Below are 16,279 nucleotides of genomic sequence, written 5' to 3'. Positions count from 1 at the left end.
CATGGCTCCTATGGTTTGGGACATTGCTCCACCCTCAGATGCCACTGTTTGGGACAGCCTCAGGGAAGGTGATGAAGGAAAGGAACTGGCAGCTCCTGGTTGGCCTGTATGCCTGCTACAGAACTCATCCCTTAGAGTCTAAACTGCAGCTTTTGAAAACCATGGTTTAGATTTGTTTCTGAAATAACCTACTGTGGGTACCAGAGTTACTGCTGCACCAAGGGATCTCATCGGTCTCTCGCCGCTGTGCACATCTTCTAACCCTTTCCTTTTCCATTGCAGACTTCCTCCAAGCCCTGAGGGATCTGCTGCCAGAGGAGCTTGAGGAGGCCGGCCTCAATTCCAACTCAGTGCTCTTTACTCAGCATGAAGTGGCCACCCTACTGGACACGTCAGCTTTCCATTCTCTGGTCAGCCTTGGGCTAGTTCAAAGTTTCTTCTTCCTTTGCTCCCAGCTGGGGAACTGTGCCCATCTTCTGAAGTGTGTGTGTGTGCTTACTTAATGATAGCCAGTAGTGCAGTGGCAAATTAAGACATGCATAGTCCTTTCGTCATAGTCCACACCCCCTCATAGCCATACACCCTTCGAACATTATACGATAACCTTATAATTATGCAGTAATAATAATTGGGGATGCATTGCAATGATCGGCGCAAACAAAAATTTTATGGCACAAGTTTACGCAAACCACAGTCCACTTCATCGGTTGCATGAAGTGTTATTCCGAGTTACATGATTATGTACACGATTTGGGGGATGAGATCAGAAGGAAATGAAACACCCATAATGAATGTGTTAGTCTTTAAGGTGCCACAAGACTCTTTGCGACTTTCATTGCAACAAGACTAACACAGCTGCTGGAAATCTTTACTTACAGACTTTCGACTCCGTCAGTTGCAATGAGAGTGAAGAGTTGGAGCAGCTACAGCTGGAAATGACAGACCTGCGGCAAGAAGTCCGGAGGTTAAAGGTGAGAGGCTCACCCAGGTGGGTTTGATTCCAAGCATGTTGATGCCATGCTCACAAATGCTGAAAGACGCCACAAGCTGCCATATACTAAGAAAGGCCGTCTAACTCAGTATTGTCTGGCAGTTTCATACGGGGGACTATTCTTATTCTTTCCTGGAAATGCAGTTGAACCTGAGGATTTCTGCATGCATTTTTTAAGTGGATGGTGAAGTTGCAGATCTGTCCAGGGCAGTGTTTTTCTTTGTGGTTGGACAGTATTGGCTGGCTGGGTGAGTTTGTGACATTGCGATTTGTCTCCTAGTCTCTCCTGAAGGAGGTAGAAAGCAACAAGAAGTCCATGGAAGATGAGCTTCAGAGACTGAACCAGGTCAGTGAAAAGCTGGGTGATTGATTACACTCTTGATTTTTTCATTGGCATTTTTTGTGCAGGTAATTTACAAGAATGCAGGAAGCTGCCTTATACTGAATCAGACCATGGGTCCTACTATCTCATTATTGTCTGCATTGACTGGCAGCGACCCTCTTGGGTACGAAACTGGGAACTTTCCCAGCTGTTGCTGGAGATGGATGCTATACTACTTAGCTGTGGTCCTTCTTCAGATGAGTAGAATTACAGTCACAGGTCACAATGCAGAAATCAAGATGAAAGATGCATCTAAAACAATACAGTGGTACCTCGGGTTAAGTACTTAATTCATTCCAGAGGTCCGTTCTGAACCTGAAACTGTTCTTAACCTGAAGCTCCACTTTAGCAAATGGGGCCTCCTGCTGCCGCCACGCCGTCGGAGCCTGATTTCTGTTCTTATCCTGAAGCAAAGTTCTTAACCTGAAGCATTATTTCTGGGTTAGCGGAGTGTGTAACCTGAAGCGTATGTAACCTAAAGCGTATGTAACCCAAGGTACCACTGTAACTTCAAAATACTTTATTAATTCTTCTTTAGCATATATGAAAAGCAGATCAGTTGTTTCTGCACAGATTTATAAGTACAATGTGACAAATAATGATGTAGCAATTACGTATTGCTACTCGCCACCCTAGTGGTGAGAGATTCCTGGAATTCCAGGGCTTACTCAGGGTTTGGTTTCCTGGAATGAGGGACAGCAGAGACTGTGGTGTCCTTAGGCTATATGGCTTTACTTACACATATATACAACCTGAGCATAAGATTTGGGGGAGGGGGTGCTCATAGCATTAACACCTGAACAGATCTTGCTTCTCCATTAGTCAAAGTATATCTTTGTGTCCAGCTTCCAACCTGCTTTTTGCACAGCTCTCTCTCTCACACACACTGTGTATTGTTCTTCTAGGTAGCAGCTAGGTGAGTGCAGTGGAGAAAAGGCCTATGCATTAGCCTGGAGTGAACAATCTCTTAGATGTAGCTCTTGCAACTTAGCTAATCTTTTTGGGATGCTGATGAGGACACTTAAGTGGCCCGCTAAGGTCATTGTCTTACAAAGAAACTTGTCTGACTAGTATTCCTAATAGAATCCTACCTTGAGATTCAAACTCTGGCTAGGTATGGGACCCCAAGAATTGGAAGGGAATTAGGGCATCATTCAGATTGATAGCCCCCCTCCCCACCCGACAAAAGAATAATTCTGCCACATTGACAATGTCTGTTTTCCCTTGTCTCTTTTTATACCAGTTTTGTAAAACTTGAAATTTAGGCTTTGTGGGATTCTTAAAATTTATTCAGAAGTCCTAGGTTGTAGCTTACTTAGTTTGGGTATAAATCTGGCCCTCGTGATGCGGAGTTTTATTGATGGACATGTAAAGGATATGGTTTCAGGAAAAGGGAAGGGACTTATTGTTGCACTTTGGGAGTAACATCCCGCTTCTGTTCCCCCATTCCCAGAAGGCACTGGGCTTCCTCTCAGAGAACCGAACCCTGCATAACAAGCTGCAGGTAGCAGAGGTGTCCCAGCGGCAAGCCCACAGCGCGGAGCAAGATTATGAAGAAGTGATCCATTTGCTGGAGGCTGAGATCACAGAGCTGAAGACTCAGCTGCTGGGGAAGAAGACGAAACAGGTTTCGGAAGCAGAGGTCAGTCTGCAGTGAGAGGAGGTAATAGAAAATGTAATTTTCTGGAGTGTGGGGGCAGATGGAGTTGGTCAAGTGAGCCTATATGGGGCAAGACAATCTTGGCAGTCATGACGTTCTTACTGGGAAAGATGAGGAGAGGGATGGCAGCCCATCCTGCTGGCTGTCAAGTGAAGTCCTTGCCTCAACTCCCATGCTTTCTCCCATGGGAAAGCCTATTTTCCCAAGACAGCTCCTTCTGTCCCAATCCTTCTAACCTCTTCTGCTTCTCTCTCCAAAACAGAGTGATGTCCTAGAGCTGAAAAGGCGCTTGTCCCTGGTTGACGGGCAGTTGAGAAAGTCTGAGGTCACGCGGAAACGCCTGGAGATCCACAATAGGAAGCTGCTCTTATTTGTGCAGGTGATGTGGCAGTGCCGCCCACTCTCGGCCAACCCACCCCCTAAACAGTGCCCCAGCAGCCTCGGCTTTTGTAGCTGGAGTCAGTCAGGGCCCTGCCCTCTCAGGCCAAGTGGGAAATGCCTACAAGGCAGGAAGCAGGTCTTCCAGGATTGACCGCAAAATGGTCTCTGGCCCCTTCAGCAGCCTCAGCTTTCATAGCTGGAGCTTTCCTGGTACTGACATCAAGCTGACTGGTCAGTAGTTGCCTGGGTCTTCTCCCCCCACCCTTTTTGAAGATGGGGACAACATTAAATGGCTTTGACTGACTTGTATAGATTGTTTATTTTGCTGTGGATTGACTACTTGGGATCAGAAGTCAGGGCACTGACTTGACAATGAGCTCAGCAAAATAAATAAAAAACTGCACCGTGATTGGTGTGAGATTTGTTCCTGTAATTCTGAAAGCCATTCCCCCCCCACTCCATTTCTATTTTCACACAGAATGCCCATAAGCTTCTGAGCACATCTAGCACATTACCGGAGGAGAAGAGGTAAGAATGGCGTGTGGGAATTGTTCTTCCTCAGTTGCTTGTGTCAGGTGTCTTTGAATTGTGAGCATGCCTCCTGTTTGCCTGGATGGAGGGGTAGGGATGTTTGTGCATGCATAAAAACCTCTGGCTTTTGTGTGACTGGGATGTAGCTGACTGTACAAAGCTAAGAATCACATTCATTGATCTGGCCACTTTTTGTGCTTCTTCTGCCCACCACCAACATGTGCCCCCCCATGAAGTTGCCCACAAGGGCATGCAGCCCTTGGACTGCAAAAGGCCCTCCCACCCCCCTTAGTGTGGTGGCCTGCTTAAGGCAACCTAGTGAGTTTGTGTCTCAGATGAGAGTGGAACCAGGTCAGGGTGGTGGTGGCACTTCCCTTGCTTGTTTAGCATGTCCATCTTTTTTTAAAAAAGGAAAACAAGATCTTTTTTTCTCTTGTAAGAGCTGACAGTCAAGCAGATGAGGATAAAACAGGAAGAACAACAGAAGCTCCTCTTCCACCTCCAGATCTTGCAGGCTTGTTGATAGCAGAGGCAAAAGAACTCTTGGAGCCCATCTCATCATCTAATGCCACAAAGGAAGGTGAGTTCCTTGCAGCTTGGAGCTGGTTTATCTCATTGACGAAGAATTGGTACTGACTGCCAACATGCTGCTGGCACTGGTGGCCCATTGGAACTGGTACTGCAGAAGCTAAGAGCCAATGGCACGTGCAGCCGACTAACTCCAGGTTGCTCCACATCCTCCTCGGTCCTGAGTTCTACAAGACACCAGCCTATAAACCGGTAGTAAGTGAGAATGGGGGTAGGTGAGGGTTGGCTGAGGGCAAATGGAGGCTGGTGGAGTAGTGTCATCTTAGCCCTGATGGACCAGTCTCCATTGGCTACTGGGTCAAATTTAAGGTGTTCCTGCCTGTTCTCTGAGATATTCCAGAGTAGCATTGCAAACTGTCCCATATAACATCAATTTGGCAGGTGCAATGAAAGCAGCCCTGTTATTGTGGAATTTGGTGGCTTTGTACATTAAGCAGGTGTCCTCTGGGTTTGGGTTCAGGCACTAGCTTAAAGCATTTTATTTACACAAACGTAGCCTGCCATGTGACCCAGTTTTTGGTTCTGTCAATCTTTTACTTTTTATGTTTTTAACCTTTGATTTTATGAACCCTGCTTTGGTTAGATCATTTCTTTGATATGGTGGCATAGAAATTTATGTATAAATTTAGAAGTCTCTCCCTAGAGCAGGGGTGGGGAATCCCAGGCATGGGTGTCAAATATGACTCTCTGAGCCTCTCTATATGGCCCTCAGAACTGCTTCCTACACCCAATGTTTTTGCGTGGCTGGTGCTGTGTTCCTTGAACTCTGATCATGCCTCCTGCTTCTCTGGATGGAGAACAGAGAAACTTGTCTACTCTAAAAGGGTAAAATTTACATTTGTTGCTCCACCCACTTTTGCCTCTGGCCCACCCAGCACTGGCATATGTCACCCCACCAGAAACTTTTCCAGAAGGGAATGTGGCCCATGGACTGAAAAAGGTTGCCCATACAAACCCAAGAGGGGAAGCAGCTGAGATGCTTGATGCATGGGCAGCCCATGTAATAGACATGGGGCTGTTAAACATGAGACACAAATCTCTATAGGCAATTTTGCACAGGGGTCTTTTCCAAGATCACTTCCAGGCAACTTGTTTATTAACCATTCATCATAATTATTTTTTGAGGAGGGAGGTTTCAATGACATCAGCTGTTTATTGAACATTCATTCTTAATTGTTTGGGGGGAGGTTATATGATGTTGCCTCCACCAATTGTTCTCTCACACTTTTCTAATGCATTTCCCATACCTTATGAATAAGGGGTGGGGGGGATTTAGAGGGAAGGAAGAGGGTTTGTTGTAAAAGAATGCCAAACCAATTTGAATTGCACAACTTGAATTTGCTAGTATGTGATTGAATCACCCACTGGAAACTAGTAACAGTCTGGAAGCATCCCAAGATTAAGTTGTAGCTGATTAAGACCAGAAGATCCCTCCCAGCCTTTAATCAAGGGTGCCCTGTCCAAGGTGCTGAAGCTATACTCATAGCCGCTGAAAGCCCTGCCCTTTCACCAGTTGCTGCATACGTCTTTTGAAGTGGTTCTCCATACCTAGGACTTGAAAGCTGCTTTAGAGAAAAAGAAGGAACCAAACCAAGTTGTATAAAACTTCACAGCACATGTTATGCCCTGTTCTACAAAAGACGAATCATACGAATTGACTCAATTTGTAGGCAATGCACTCAAAAGTCCACTTTTAGAAAACTTAGTTACATCACTGGGGTTCATGTATTTGGGGTGAGTTGAGATTTAATTGATAAGACAATGAATTTGAGGGCTTAATGCTGTTCTGAAAGTATTCAGCTTCCTACTCAAAAGTCAGCCTCCCTTTGAACCCTCTTTGTGGAAGTTCCTTCCCTGTAATGCAGTTCAATGCCACTTGGGGGAGTGTTTGTGTATGAACACTGAAGTCACACTGGAATATGTGTTTGCACGGTTCTTTCCTTCAGTTAAAATCCTCCCACTCAGCTGACACAGGATAAGAAAGTAGCTGCTCCGTTGCTCCATGTGTATACACACACACACACAGAGAGAGAGAGAGAGAGAGGGGAAGCCTGCGTCTCAGATGTATGAGTGTTGATGGCTTTAGCTAGTGGTGCAGCAAAGGTACTCTACACATGCTCAGGGGCATCCATTCTTTGTTGCCACACATATTCCAGGAGTCAGCTCAGGTACTGAGCCCTAGTTCTACCTAAGGTTTGAGAATAGGTGGTTACAGAACAATACTCACACACCTGCTTCATGGACATGAACACAACAGTACAGTGGAACATATATTCCCAGCTTTGACACCCTGGTGGAGCTTGAGAATGGGCTTAGAGCCAAGTGGGAGAGTGGGCCAGTGGGTTGGTAAGAGAGTGGGGTTGAGTTCTTCTGTGGCTTATATTAAAATCTGAGCAGGAGAAGAACTTTGGGGGTGTGGCTATGTGTGCACCATGTTGCTGGTCACCTGACTAGATCCTAATTTATGATGTTCAGCTGTTGATTTAAGAACTGATAACATTTAATACCACATTAGACCTGTTGTATATTGATGTGACTGTGCTTTCTGAACTTTTACTCTTTCACTTGGGTTGTCAGCTTTTCTGTATGACTGGGATGACTGTACAGCTGGTGACAGCACCCCTGACTACAAAGAGTGAGTATCTTGGTGCCTTTTCTTCAACAGGAAGCTTGTGAGCCATCTCTAGTTTATGCAGCTTCTTTAAATCACCTATCAGAGTCTCTGCCTCTCTTATTCTCCTGTCTCTCCAAAGCATATGTATCTGTTGCATGAATGGTGTCATAAAGAAATATAGCAGCCAGGACTGACTTCTGAAATTTCACCAGGAACTCTAAAGCCAGATGGACTAGAAACTTACTCCCCCTTCCCCATTTTAAATCCTGTGCTTGCATAGTCTAGTTATGGAAATGAAGAAGAAATACTACCATTTGCATTGGACAATCTGTGTATATGGAATTTTACAGCATAATACTTACAAATTTTGCTGTTCATTTATAACTGTTTTCTGCTGTTGAAGGTCTGCTGTTTAGCTGGATTTGTTGATGGTCTTTGTAATTGTATTATTGAAATGTGTTCTTTTTGGTTTCTATGCTATGCCTTCGGCTTAGTGGCTCCTTTGTAGTGAGTGACTAATGCCCAAATAAAATAAAATAAAATAAAATAATAAATAAATAAATAAATAAAGTAAGTAAGTAATGGTGAGAGGGCAGAAAGGGAAGAGAGGCAAAGGTAACATGAAGTAAATGTGAGCTCAATGCAGTTACATATATTTAGATTCTTGCCATTGGAAATGAAGACCAGGGATTGGGTAATGGCATAACAAACCTGAGATTTCAAAGCACCAGGTAATGATCCTACAACCAATGGTGCTACATGGCAAGATTTCAGGCAGATGATGGGGGTCCCACTCAGCAGAATGACCAGAGAGGCTCCCAAATGCAACAATGCCAGCTCACCACATTTTGAAGTAAGTATTGCTACCAAGAGACAACATAGCAATCTGCCTTGTGCTGAGACAGAACATTGGTCCATCGATCTCAGTTACCCCTATTCTTACTGGCAGCAGCTCTCTAGGGTTTCAGATAGGAATCTGTCCCAGCCCTTTCTGCCAGAAATTGAACCCAGGACCTTCCACATGCAAAGCAGGTGCTCTATCGCCCAGCTAAACACCATCCCCTAATCTTAGTTCTAAGATGAAAGTCTGTTTCCCCATCCTGCACCCCCTGCCAGTTATCTGAATTATTAAAGGCTCTTCAAAAATGTAGTTGAAAATGCATCCAGTTTATTAAAGATCAAACAGTCCTCTTCTTCTCATATCCGGATGATCTGCCAGACCACCCACAGCTTCCTAAAACAGCACACCCATGTCATTTGTTCTGTCCCCTGAGACTTAGATCAGCTGCTTGCAGTTTGGACCTCTGAGATGTTTGTTGATATGAACAAAAATTTGATGTGTGGGTATGTGTCACAGACTATTAAAAACTGTGCACACTTCCAGATCCATGTTTGGAGTGGGGACTTGGCCAAATGCCCTATGCAGACTCTCCTATTCTTCCCAGGCCCCATTGACATACTTGCCCAGAGCGCAGAAGGACAGACAAGTGGAAGACCCTGCTCCATCTTCCCTCATGCTTGCCACTGCTTGCTCTTTTGCAGATGGGAGGAGATTAGGAAGTGTCAGCAAGGAGGAGGGCTAGGAACATAGGCAGCTGCCTTACACTAGGTCAGATGGTCAGGGCCAATAATGCTTCTGAATGCCAGTTGGTGGAAGCCACAGGAGAGGAGAGTGCTCTTGTATTTGGGTCCTGCTTGAGGTTTCCTACTGTGTAAACAAGATGCTGGACTATTGAATCACTTTGACTTCAACGAGTTGAGTGTGTTTTGCACAGACACAAATGCATATCTTCAACCACAAGAGCTGCCACAAATTAAAGCCCAATGGTTGCCATTAATCTGATTTGAATTAATTTTATAATGAAATGATTTTGGAATGTTGTATCATTTTACTGTTGTTAGCTGCTCTGAGCCCGGCTTCGACTGGGGAGGGTGGGATATAAATAAAAAATTATTATTATTATTATTATTATTATTATTATTATTGGTGGGCCTCTGGCCTGATCTAGCAGGACTCTTCTTATGTTCTTATGTTTATTGGTCCATGTAGCTCAGTATTGCCTACACTGACTGGCAGGGATTTCTCCAAACTCTACTTGGAGATGCCAGGGATTGAACCTGGAATCTTCTGTATGCAAAGCAGGTGATCTACCACTCATCTATAGCCCTTTCCCATAATAATAATAATAATAATAATAATAATAATAATAATAATAATAATTTATTATTTATACCCCACCCATTTGGCTGAGTTTCCCCAGCCACTCTGGGCGGCAACCAATCAAGTGTTAAAAACAATACAGCATTAAATATTTAAAACTTCCCTAAACAGGGCTGCCTTCGGATGTCTCTTAAAGATAAAATAGCTGCTTATTTCCTTCACATCTGAAGGGAGGGCGTTCCACAGGGCGGGCGCTGCTACTGAGAAGGCCCTCTGTCAGGTTCCCCTGTAACCTCACTTCTCGCAATGAGGGAACTGCCAGAAGGCCCTCGACGCTGGACCTCAGTGGGTGAACGATGGGGGTGGATATGCTCCTTCAGGTATACAGGACCAAGGCCATTTAGGGCTTTAAAGGTCAACGCCAACACTTTGAATTGTGCTCTGATACATTGGATGGGGACTGGAAAGCTGTGGGCCTTGGCAGGTGCCTGTCCTAGTATGATCTGATTTCAGGATGCAAGGCAGGAGTTGCTGCACCATAGATAGTTGCAAGTAAGCAACTTCCTCCAACAAAGGTTGAGAGGAGAAAAACCTCTCGCTACCTGGTTTCTTCCCTGAGTGACTGGATGTGCCCAGATCACCTTTTCTTGCTGGGTTCCTACATGAGGTTCAGTGCATTGGGAAATCCTCCTGCCCCAAAATCCCGTGTTAATTAGTTGGTGAAGCTGACATAAACTGTTCCTAGATCACTTGTGGTATGATTTGGTGTGCATGCTTTAAGATCTAATGTTCTCAATCTGTTTTACACTGTTTTGAATTCTTTTAAATAATTTTTATTGACTTGATTAATATTATTGTGCTTTTAATTATGTCATTGCCTTTGAGACTATAAAGTGGGGTGTGAAGTCCCCATAACTAAATAAATGAAACAAATAGTGCATCTGTAGAATCAGCAAAGATGCACGGAGGGTAAACATCTCAACATCTCTTCCCATGAGGCCCATTCTCACATCAGGACTTCCTGGCTGTAATCTTAGAAGCTGAGCCAGGATCCCTTCCCACTTCCTTTGTTCTTCCCTTGTGTTCTTTCCACTTCCATCTCCTGCCCCCAAACCCTGCCCCGGAGTGACGCCTGTTTTACTTTTCCAGCCATCTCCACCAGAAGACAACGTGGCCTCCTCCTCCTCCGAGTGAAAGCACCAATGGCGATCCACAGCCTCCAAGCACCTCCAAGGGTCCCTCTGACAAGCCTGCATAAGTCTCCAGCCTCGATCTGCTCCTTCTATTCCTCATTTTGTATATTCTGAGCCTGGACACTGCTTGGGAGGCAGAAAAGGAGCAGCGTGCAGCTGATGAGAAGAACCCCACGAATGTTTCTCTTCTTAAAACGACCGACTCTCCTAACCCAAACGTCCAAGGCTTTAAGTAACAATTCAGTCCTCTTGGTGGCTACCTCTGGATTGTTGCACATGAGGCTATTCCCCCTGGATTTGAAGCTTCAGAACAAGAAAGAATACCTGGGGGAAAGTGTTGCCATCGGATGTCTGAATTTCCCAGGCAGAGGGCTGAAGAACCAGTAGCCTATAGCAATAAGAGCAGCAGCCTGCTGCTGAGGGGCTACCCAGAGGCCGTTTGCATTTCTTATGAAAAACTAAAGTACATTTTTCAGGCTATAGGGTGTTGTAGTCATTTGTATTAGGTCTGCATAGCTGTCTTTGGATGAATCTCTTGTCGATTGTAAAGACGTATCTGAACGGTGTCCCTTGATTAAGGAGAAGACAACCAGATGGTTGTATGGTAGATGTCCCTGAAAGAAGATGTACAAAATACTGAAAGCAACACGGAGCATCAGATACTGTATTAAGACCGAGGAAGACTTCCCAGCTGGCCCATCTCAACGGCAATTCATTGTAAAAAGAATAAAAATTGCAGGGGCAGGCTTGGGAGAGGTGGGGAGAGATAAAAAATTAGGCAGTGGTTTTTATGTGATTAGCAAATAATATGGTAGAGCTATAATGTGAGAACACAGTTTTGGCAAATAAAATGACGATACAGCTTTTGAGATTGCTGAATTTGCAAATGGGTGTGCTGTTAGTTGGCTGAGAGTCTCAAGAAAAATGCAAGAAAGCCTGGGGCAGGATTTTCAAATGGCCTAGTTTGTAAGACCTTGATATTATATTTGTATTTTAATAGCTTATTTGTAAGATTCCTTCCCAACCCTTCACCACACAATCCCTGAGCAGCTTACAACATTACAGTATATAGTTAGAGAAACAGATAAACTCATTGCAATTTTTTTAAAATGTGTGAAAAAATCAAAATGAAACAGAATAGGATGAATTTAGCAAAAGGTGTGGGTCCCGTTTCTTAAATATAAGTGGTTGTGAATATTCAAAATTGCAGACTTCAAGCTCTTTTTTTTTTAATGATATTTATTAAAATTTCAGAAACAAAAAATTACATAGTTAAAAATAAAAAAGACAAGGGAAAATATAGAAAAAAACATACAAAATACAAAATAAAGAAAAAAAGTTAGAAAAAACACTTAAAAACAGATTAATCCTTCCGTATCTTACATATCATTTCCTTGCTTCCCTGACCTCCTCTCACCTCCCTTTTTTGTATTCCAGTTCAGTTGGTTAATTCAGCAATTCCTTTCCCTCTTTGTTTTTATCTTAGTCCTTTAACTTAATATTTTATAGCTTTAGATTGTCACCTATTAACCGGCCATTTTTTCATACACCTTTATGACATTGCTGCTAGAACCACTTAATTTCATTCTAACATCATTCTAACATTCATTAATTTTACAATATTTCTGTAAATAGTCTTTAAATTTCTTCCGATCTTCTTCCACTGACTCTTCTCCCTGATCTCGGATTCTGCCAGTCATTTCCGCCAGTTCCATATAGTCCATCACCTTCATCTGCCATTCTTCCAGGGTAGGTAGATCTTGTGTCTTCCAATACTTTGCAATGAGAATTCTTGCTGCTGTTGTGGCATACATAAAGAAAATTCTATCCTTCTTTGGCACCAATTGGCCGACAATGCCCAGGAGAAAGGATTCTGGTTTCTTCAGGAAGGTATATTTAAATACCTTTTTCATTTCATTATAGATCATCTCCCAGAAAGCCTTAATCCTTGGGCACGTCCACCAAAGGTGAAAGAATGTACCTTCAGTTTCTTTGCATTTCCAACATTTATTATCAGGCAAATGATAATTTTTTGCAAGCTTGACTGGGGTCATGTACCACCTGTATATCATTTTCATAATATTCTCTCTTAAGGCATCGCATGCCATAAAATTCATACCTGTGGTCCATAACTGTTCCCAGTCAGCCATCATTATGTTATGTCCAACATCTTGTGCCCATTTAATCATAGCAGATTTCACCGTTTCATCCTGTGTATTCCATTTCAACAGCAAGTTATACATCTTTGACAAAATCTTAGTTTTGGGTTCTAACAGTTCTGTTTTTAATTTTGATTTTTCCACCTGGAAGCCAATTTTCTTGTCCAAATTGTATGCCTCCATTATCTGATAATAATGAAGCCAGTCTCGCACTTTGTTTTTTAATTTCTCAAAACTCTGCAATTTCAGTCTATCTCCTTCTTGTTCCAAAATTTCCCAATATTTCAGCCATTTGACCTCCATATTGAGCTTTTTCTGAGCCTTCGCTTCCATCGGTGACAGCCACCTTGGAGTTTTGTTTTCCAATAGGTCCTTGCAGACTTCAAACTCTGGTGGTTTCTGCATTTGAATATATCAAATCTTTTCTGGTGTACCTTTGCCACTAAAACATACGCCAACAGTTTTCGGCTCGATCAATGGGGGTGCAATGCTGTTTCATGTGTCCCTAGGCCACACAGCCTCTTGAGCCACACTCCCCATCAGCCCTCCTTCATATCCTCCTCCCTTTGGGTGCTCTTTCTCTTTCCTGAGGGAGGAGCATTCACTGATCTAAGCCCCCGTATCACATCTGCAAACATAAGACCAACCTGTTGAGTCAGGTCAATGACTCATCTAGTCCAGCATCCTGTTATCACAGTGGCTGACTAGACACCTGTGGGAAGCCTGCAAGCTTGACATACATTCAAGGGCAATCTGCCCACCTGTGATTCCCAGTGACTGGTATTCAGAGGCATGATTCCTCTCACAGTGGAGGTAGAACTAGACTGGGATTAAGGTTGTATATATAAAAGAGTCTCAATTACCTGTAGTGTTTACACACCAGCTTGTCCTTCTCCTTCCTAGGCTGGAGACAGTCAACAGTATTTAAGAAGGACAGAAGCATAATTTTCCATTGTGTACACACTCATTTCATTTGTTCCATTGTTGCCCCTTGCAGAAGAAGTTCTGCAGGGTTTGTCTGTTTTTAACCGGGGTTTCAAAAACCTGCAACATTTATTTGCAGACAAACAATAATGAGACAAAAGAAATACAGTTGTATACAATGAGAAGCCGTGCATTCAATTGAACTTCCTTCCCAGTACATAAAAACAAGTATTGTGGCACATGAATGGCCTGGTTCACACACAATGCCAAACCATGGTTTATTAAACTGCAGGTGAGTTATTTCGTCTTTGTTTTTGAAAGCCACCATCATTTGTTTCATCATCCAAACCTTACCCCACAGGGGAATTGTGTTTTGTTTATAGCCAACAAACCACTATCTGAAATCATGGTTTGCTGTTGGTTTACAAACCATAGCTTTTTATTTATTTCTTGGCATTATGTGTGAACCCAATCCCCTAACCATGGTTCGTTTGGCCACCGTACCCCAGATGCTCACCAACTACAAAAGCATGAGTTAAGAACTGCTTGAAAGTAGAAGAAAAGCCATAGTTTGTCTGTGGGTCCACTTGAGGTTAGTGTTGCGGATGAACCAGGCCAAAGACTGACACATTTATTACAGCATAAGCTTTGGTGGAAATGGACTGTAGCCCATGAAAACCTATGTCATAATATACTTATTTTTAATGTGCCACAAGATATGCTGTTCTTAAGGAGTTGTCTTTGTTGCAACAAAGCTTTACATGGCTACCCCTCTGGAAATTCCTAAACAGTATGGTTCACATTTTCAGAAAGGACATCTTCCGAGAAGCAGGAATGCAGATGATTGTCCAGAAAACCACCATCCCACAGCAACTGATAGCTTTTTCATAATTCAGCAAAGACGTTTAAACACCAGCTCTAGGATTTCAGACAGGAAGTCTCTCTTAACCCTTACTGTAGATGTGTAGAACTGAACCCAGGGTCTTCAGCCTGAAAAAAGGAGTTGCTTTACTAGATAGCCAGCTGGGTGTGGTGGTTTGGGTGTCGGAGGAGGACCTGACAGACCTGGGTTCAAATCCCCACTTGGCCATGAACCTCACTGGGTGATGTTGAGCCGATCGCACCCTTTCAGCCTCACCTACCACACAGTATTGGTATGGGGATTAAATGTGCATAGAAGCCTTTGGACCCACAATAAAATATTTGAGGGGGTTACCCCCCCCCCAAGTTCATAGACACTGCCATTCAAATGTTGTGCGTGTGCCGTTTCGTGTAATCGATTGTGTGGGGCATGACTCACCTGCCTCCCCGCCCCCACCTCCTTTTATATTTTATTCAAGTTGGCATATGAGCCATGTATGCCCACGTTGAGGTTCTTGGGAGAAAAATCTGGGTCACAAACGCAATAAAATAAATAAGTACATCCTACTACTGAGCTGTGCCCCTTCCCAAGCAAGCTCGCTCTGGATTGCGAACCTTCCGATCGTTATATTCATTCCTTATCACACGCAGCGCTACGGCTGCTCGATCTAATTCTAACCTACCACCTTCCCCTGGACAGAGAAGGGGCGTGCTTTCTCGGAAGATTGGCAGCCGGTGGGCGGAGTCCGCCAAGCCGCCTTCGCTGCTTGTTCTTCTCCTCTCGTAGGTGGGCGTGGCCCGGCCGCGCGCAGTGGGCGTGGCGCTTAGCCGCGGCGGCGAAGGGGAGTCAGTTGTTCAAGAAATCGCAGGGGCGCGGGAGCCCGCAGCGCGTGCGAGCTTGGCGGGCTCTTGATTGGCTGAGGCGCGCCGGCCGGCCTTTTCGCCGCCTTACCCCCTCCCCCCCCGATCCTCTCCCCGCTTTTCCTTCATTTGAGGGGAACCGTCGCGCTGAGGTAAACTGCACCTTCCCACCCTTCTGGTCAGGACCAGGAGGATGGCGGCGGCGCCGGCAGAAGCGCTGGGTCTGGGTCTGCTTGCGGGCTTTTCTTTCGGCTTCTCCTTGGTGTGAATGATGGTGAGTATCCTCTGAGAGGGGGGTGGGAACCGGGAGGCCGGATATCTTTCCTTTTCCTCCCATGGCTCTGGTTGAGGGTGCTGCTACCCCCCTTTTTTAAAAAACAACCAAGCCTTGTGTGCTGCCGACCCCTCCCATTTTGACAGGCCTAGGATGCTCCCCACCACCACCTTGACAAGCTGAGGGCGCTGCCCCCCCCATTTTGACTTGGCCACCTCTCCCCCCCCCCTTAGCGACACCTTCTTCCCCCTCGCTTTTAGGGCGGAAGAGGAGGGTTTAAATAGTCGAAATATGCAAGAAATAATCCCGAATAGAAATACAATTCCAACTACAGAAGATGGGCATTTTCTCTTATCTCAACTCACCCCCCATTATCCCTTCACCCCAGCCACCAATGGGGCTCAATACATTTTGTCTGCATACAATGAGAGCACTTTTAAAGGCCGTTTTTACACACACACACACACACACACACACACAGTGACAAGAGCTATAGTTTGCTGGGAATTGTAGCTCTGTAATGGGGTAAACCCCCCCCCCGGATTCCTTAGAAGCAGGGGTGTGTGTATGCAACCTCAGAAGGCTTCAGAAGGAAGAACCATTGGGAGCTTCACTCCACCTTAGCAGTTTCTAGGTTGTAAAACTGCAGGTTGCCCCTGTAGCAAATCTTCTATGAGGCTACTAATAAATGCAATAAAT

The 16,279-nt window shown here is 44.5% G+C and overlaps 2 protein-coding genes across 4 annotated transcripts in view; both read left to right on the top strand.

Moving 5' to 3' along the window:
* LOC309518710 (syntaxin-binding protein 4-like) overlaps nt 1-10,575 on the top strand; it is a 60,607-nt gene extending 50,032 nt beyond the window's left edge. For both annotated transcript variants that reach the window (XM_082199087.1, XM_082199088.1), the window contains exons 14-22: nt 283-410; nt 879-971; nt 1,272-1,337; nt 2,827-3,015; nt 3,296-3,412; nt 3,893-3,942; nt 4,386-4,525; nt 7,111-7,168; nt 10,458-10,575. In XM_082199087.1, the coding sequence (XP_082055213.1) occupies nt 283-410; nt 879-971; nt 1,272-1,337; nt 2,827-3,015; nt 3,296-3,412; nt 3,893-3,942; nt 4,386-4,525; nt 7,111-7,168; nt 10,458-10,566 (950 nt within the window). In that variant the 3' untranslated portion in view covers nt 10,567-10,575. The remainder of the gene's footprint in view (nt 1-282; nt 411-878; nt 972-1,271; nt 1,338-2,826; nt 3,016-3,295; nt 3,413-3,892; nt 3,943-4,385; nt 4,526-7,110; nt 7,169-10,457) is intronic.
* A 4,811-nt stretch (nt 10,576-15,386) lies between these two features.
* SEC14L5 (SEC14 like lipid binding 5) overlaps nt 15,387-16,279 on the top strand; it is a 40,206-nt gene continuing 39,313 nt past the window's right edge. For both annotated transcript variants that reach the window (XM_082199090.1, XM_082199089.1), the window contains exon 1: nt 15,387-15,580. The gene's annotated coding sequence lies outside the window, so the exon portion shown is untranslated. The remainder of the gene's footprint in view (nt 15,581-16,279) is intronic.

Source organism: Podarcis vaucheri (assembly GCF_965113315.1).
Source record: "Podarcis vaucheri genome assembly, chromosome: 14".
Taxonomy (NCBI): Eukaryota; Metazoa; Chordata; class Lepidosauria; order Squamata; family Lacertidae; genus Podarcis; species Podarcis vaucheri.
Note: the sequence above shows the minus strand (reverse complement) of the source record. Positions and strands in the feature narration are given on the sequence as shown.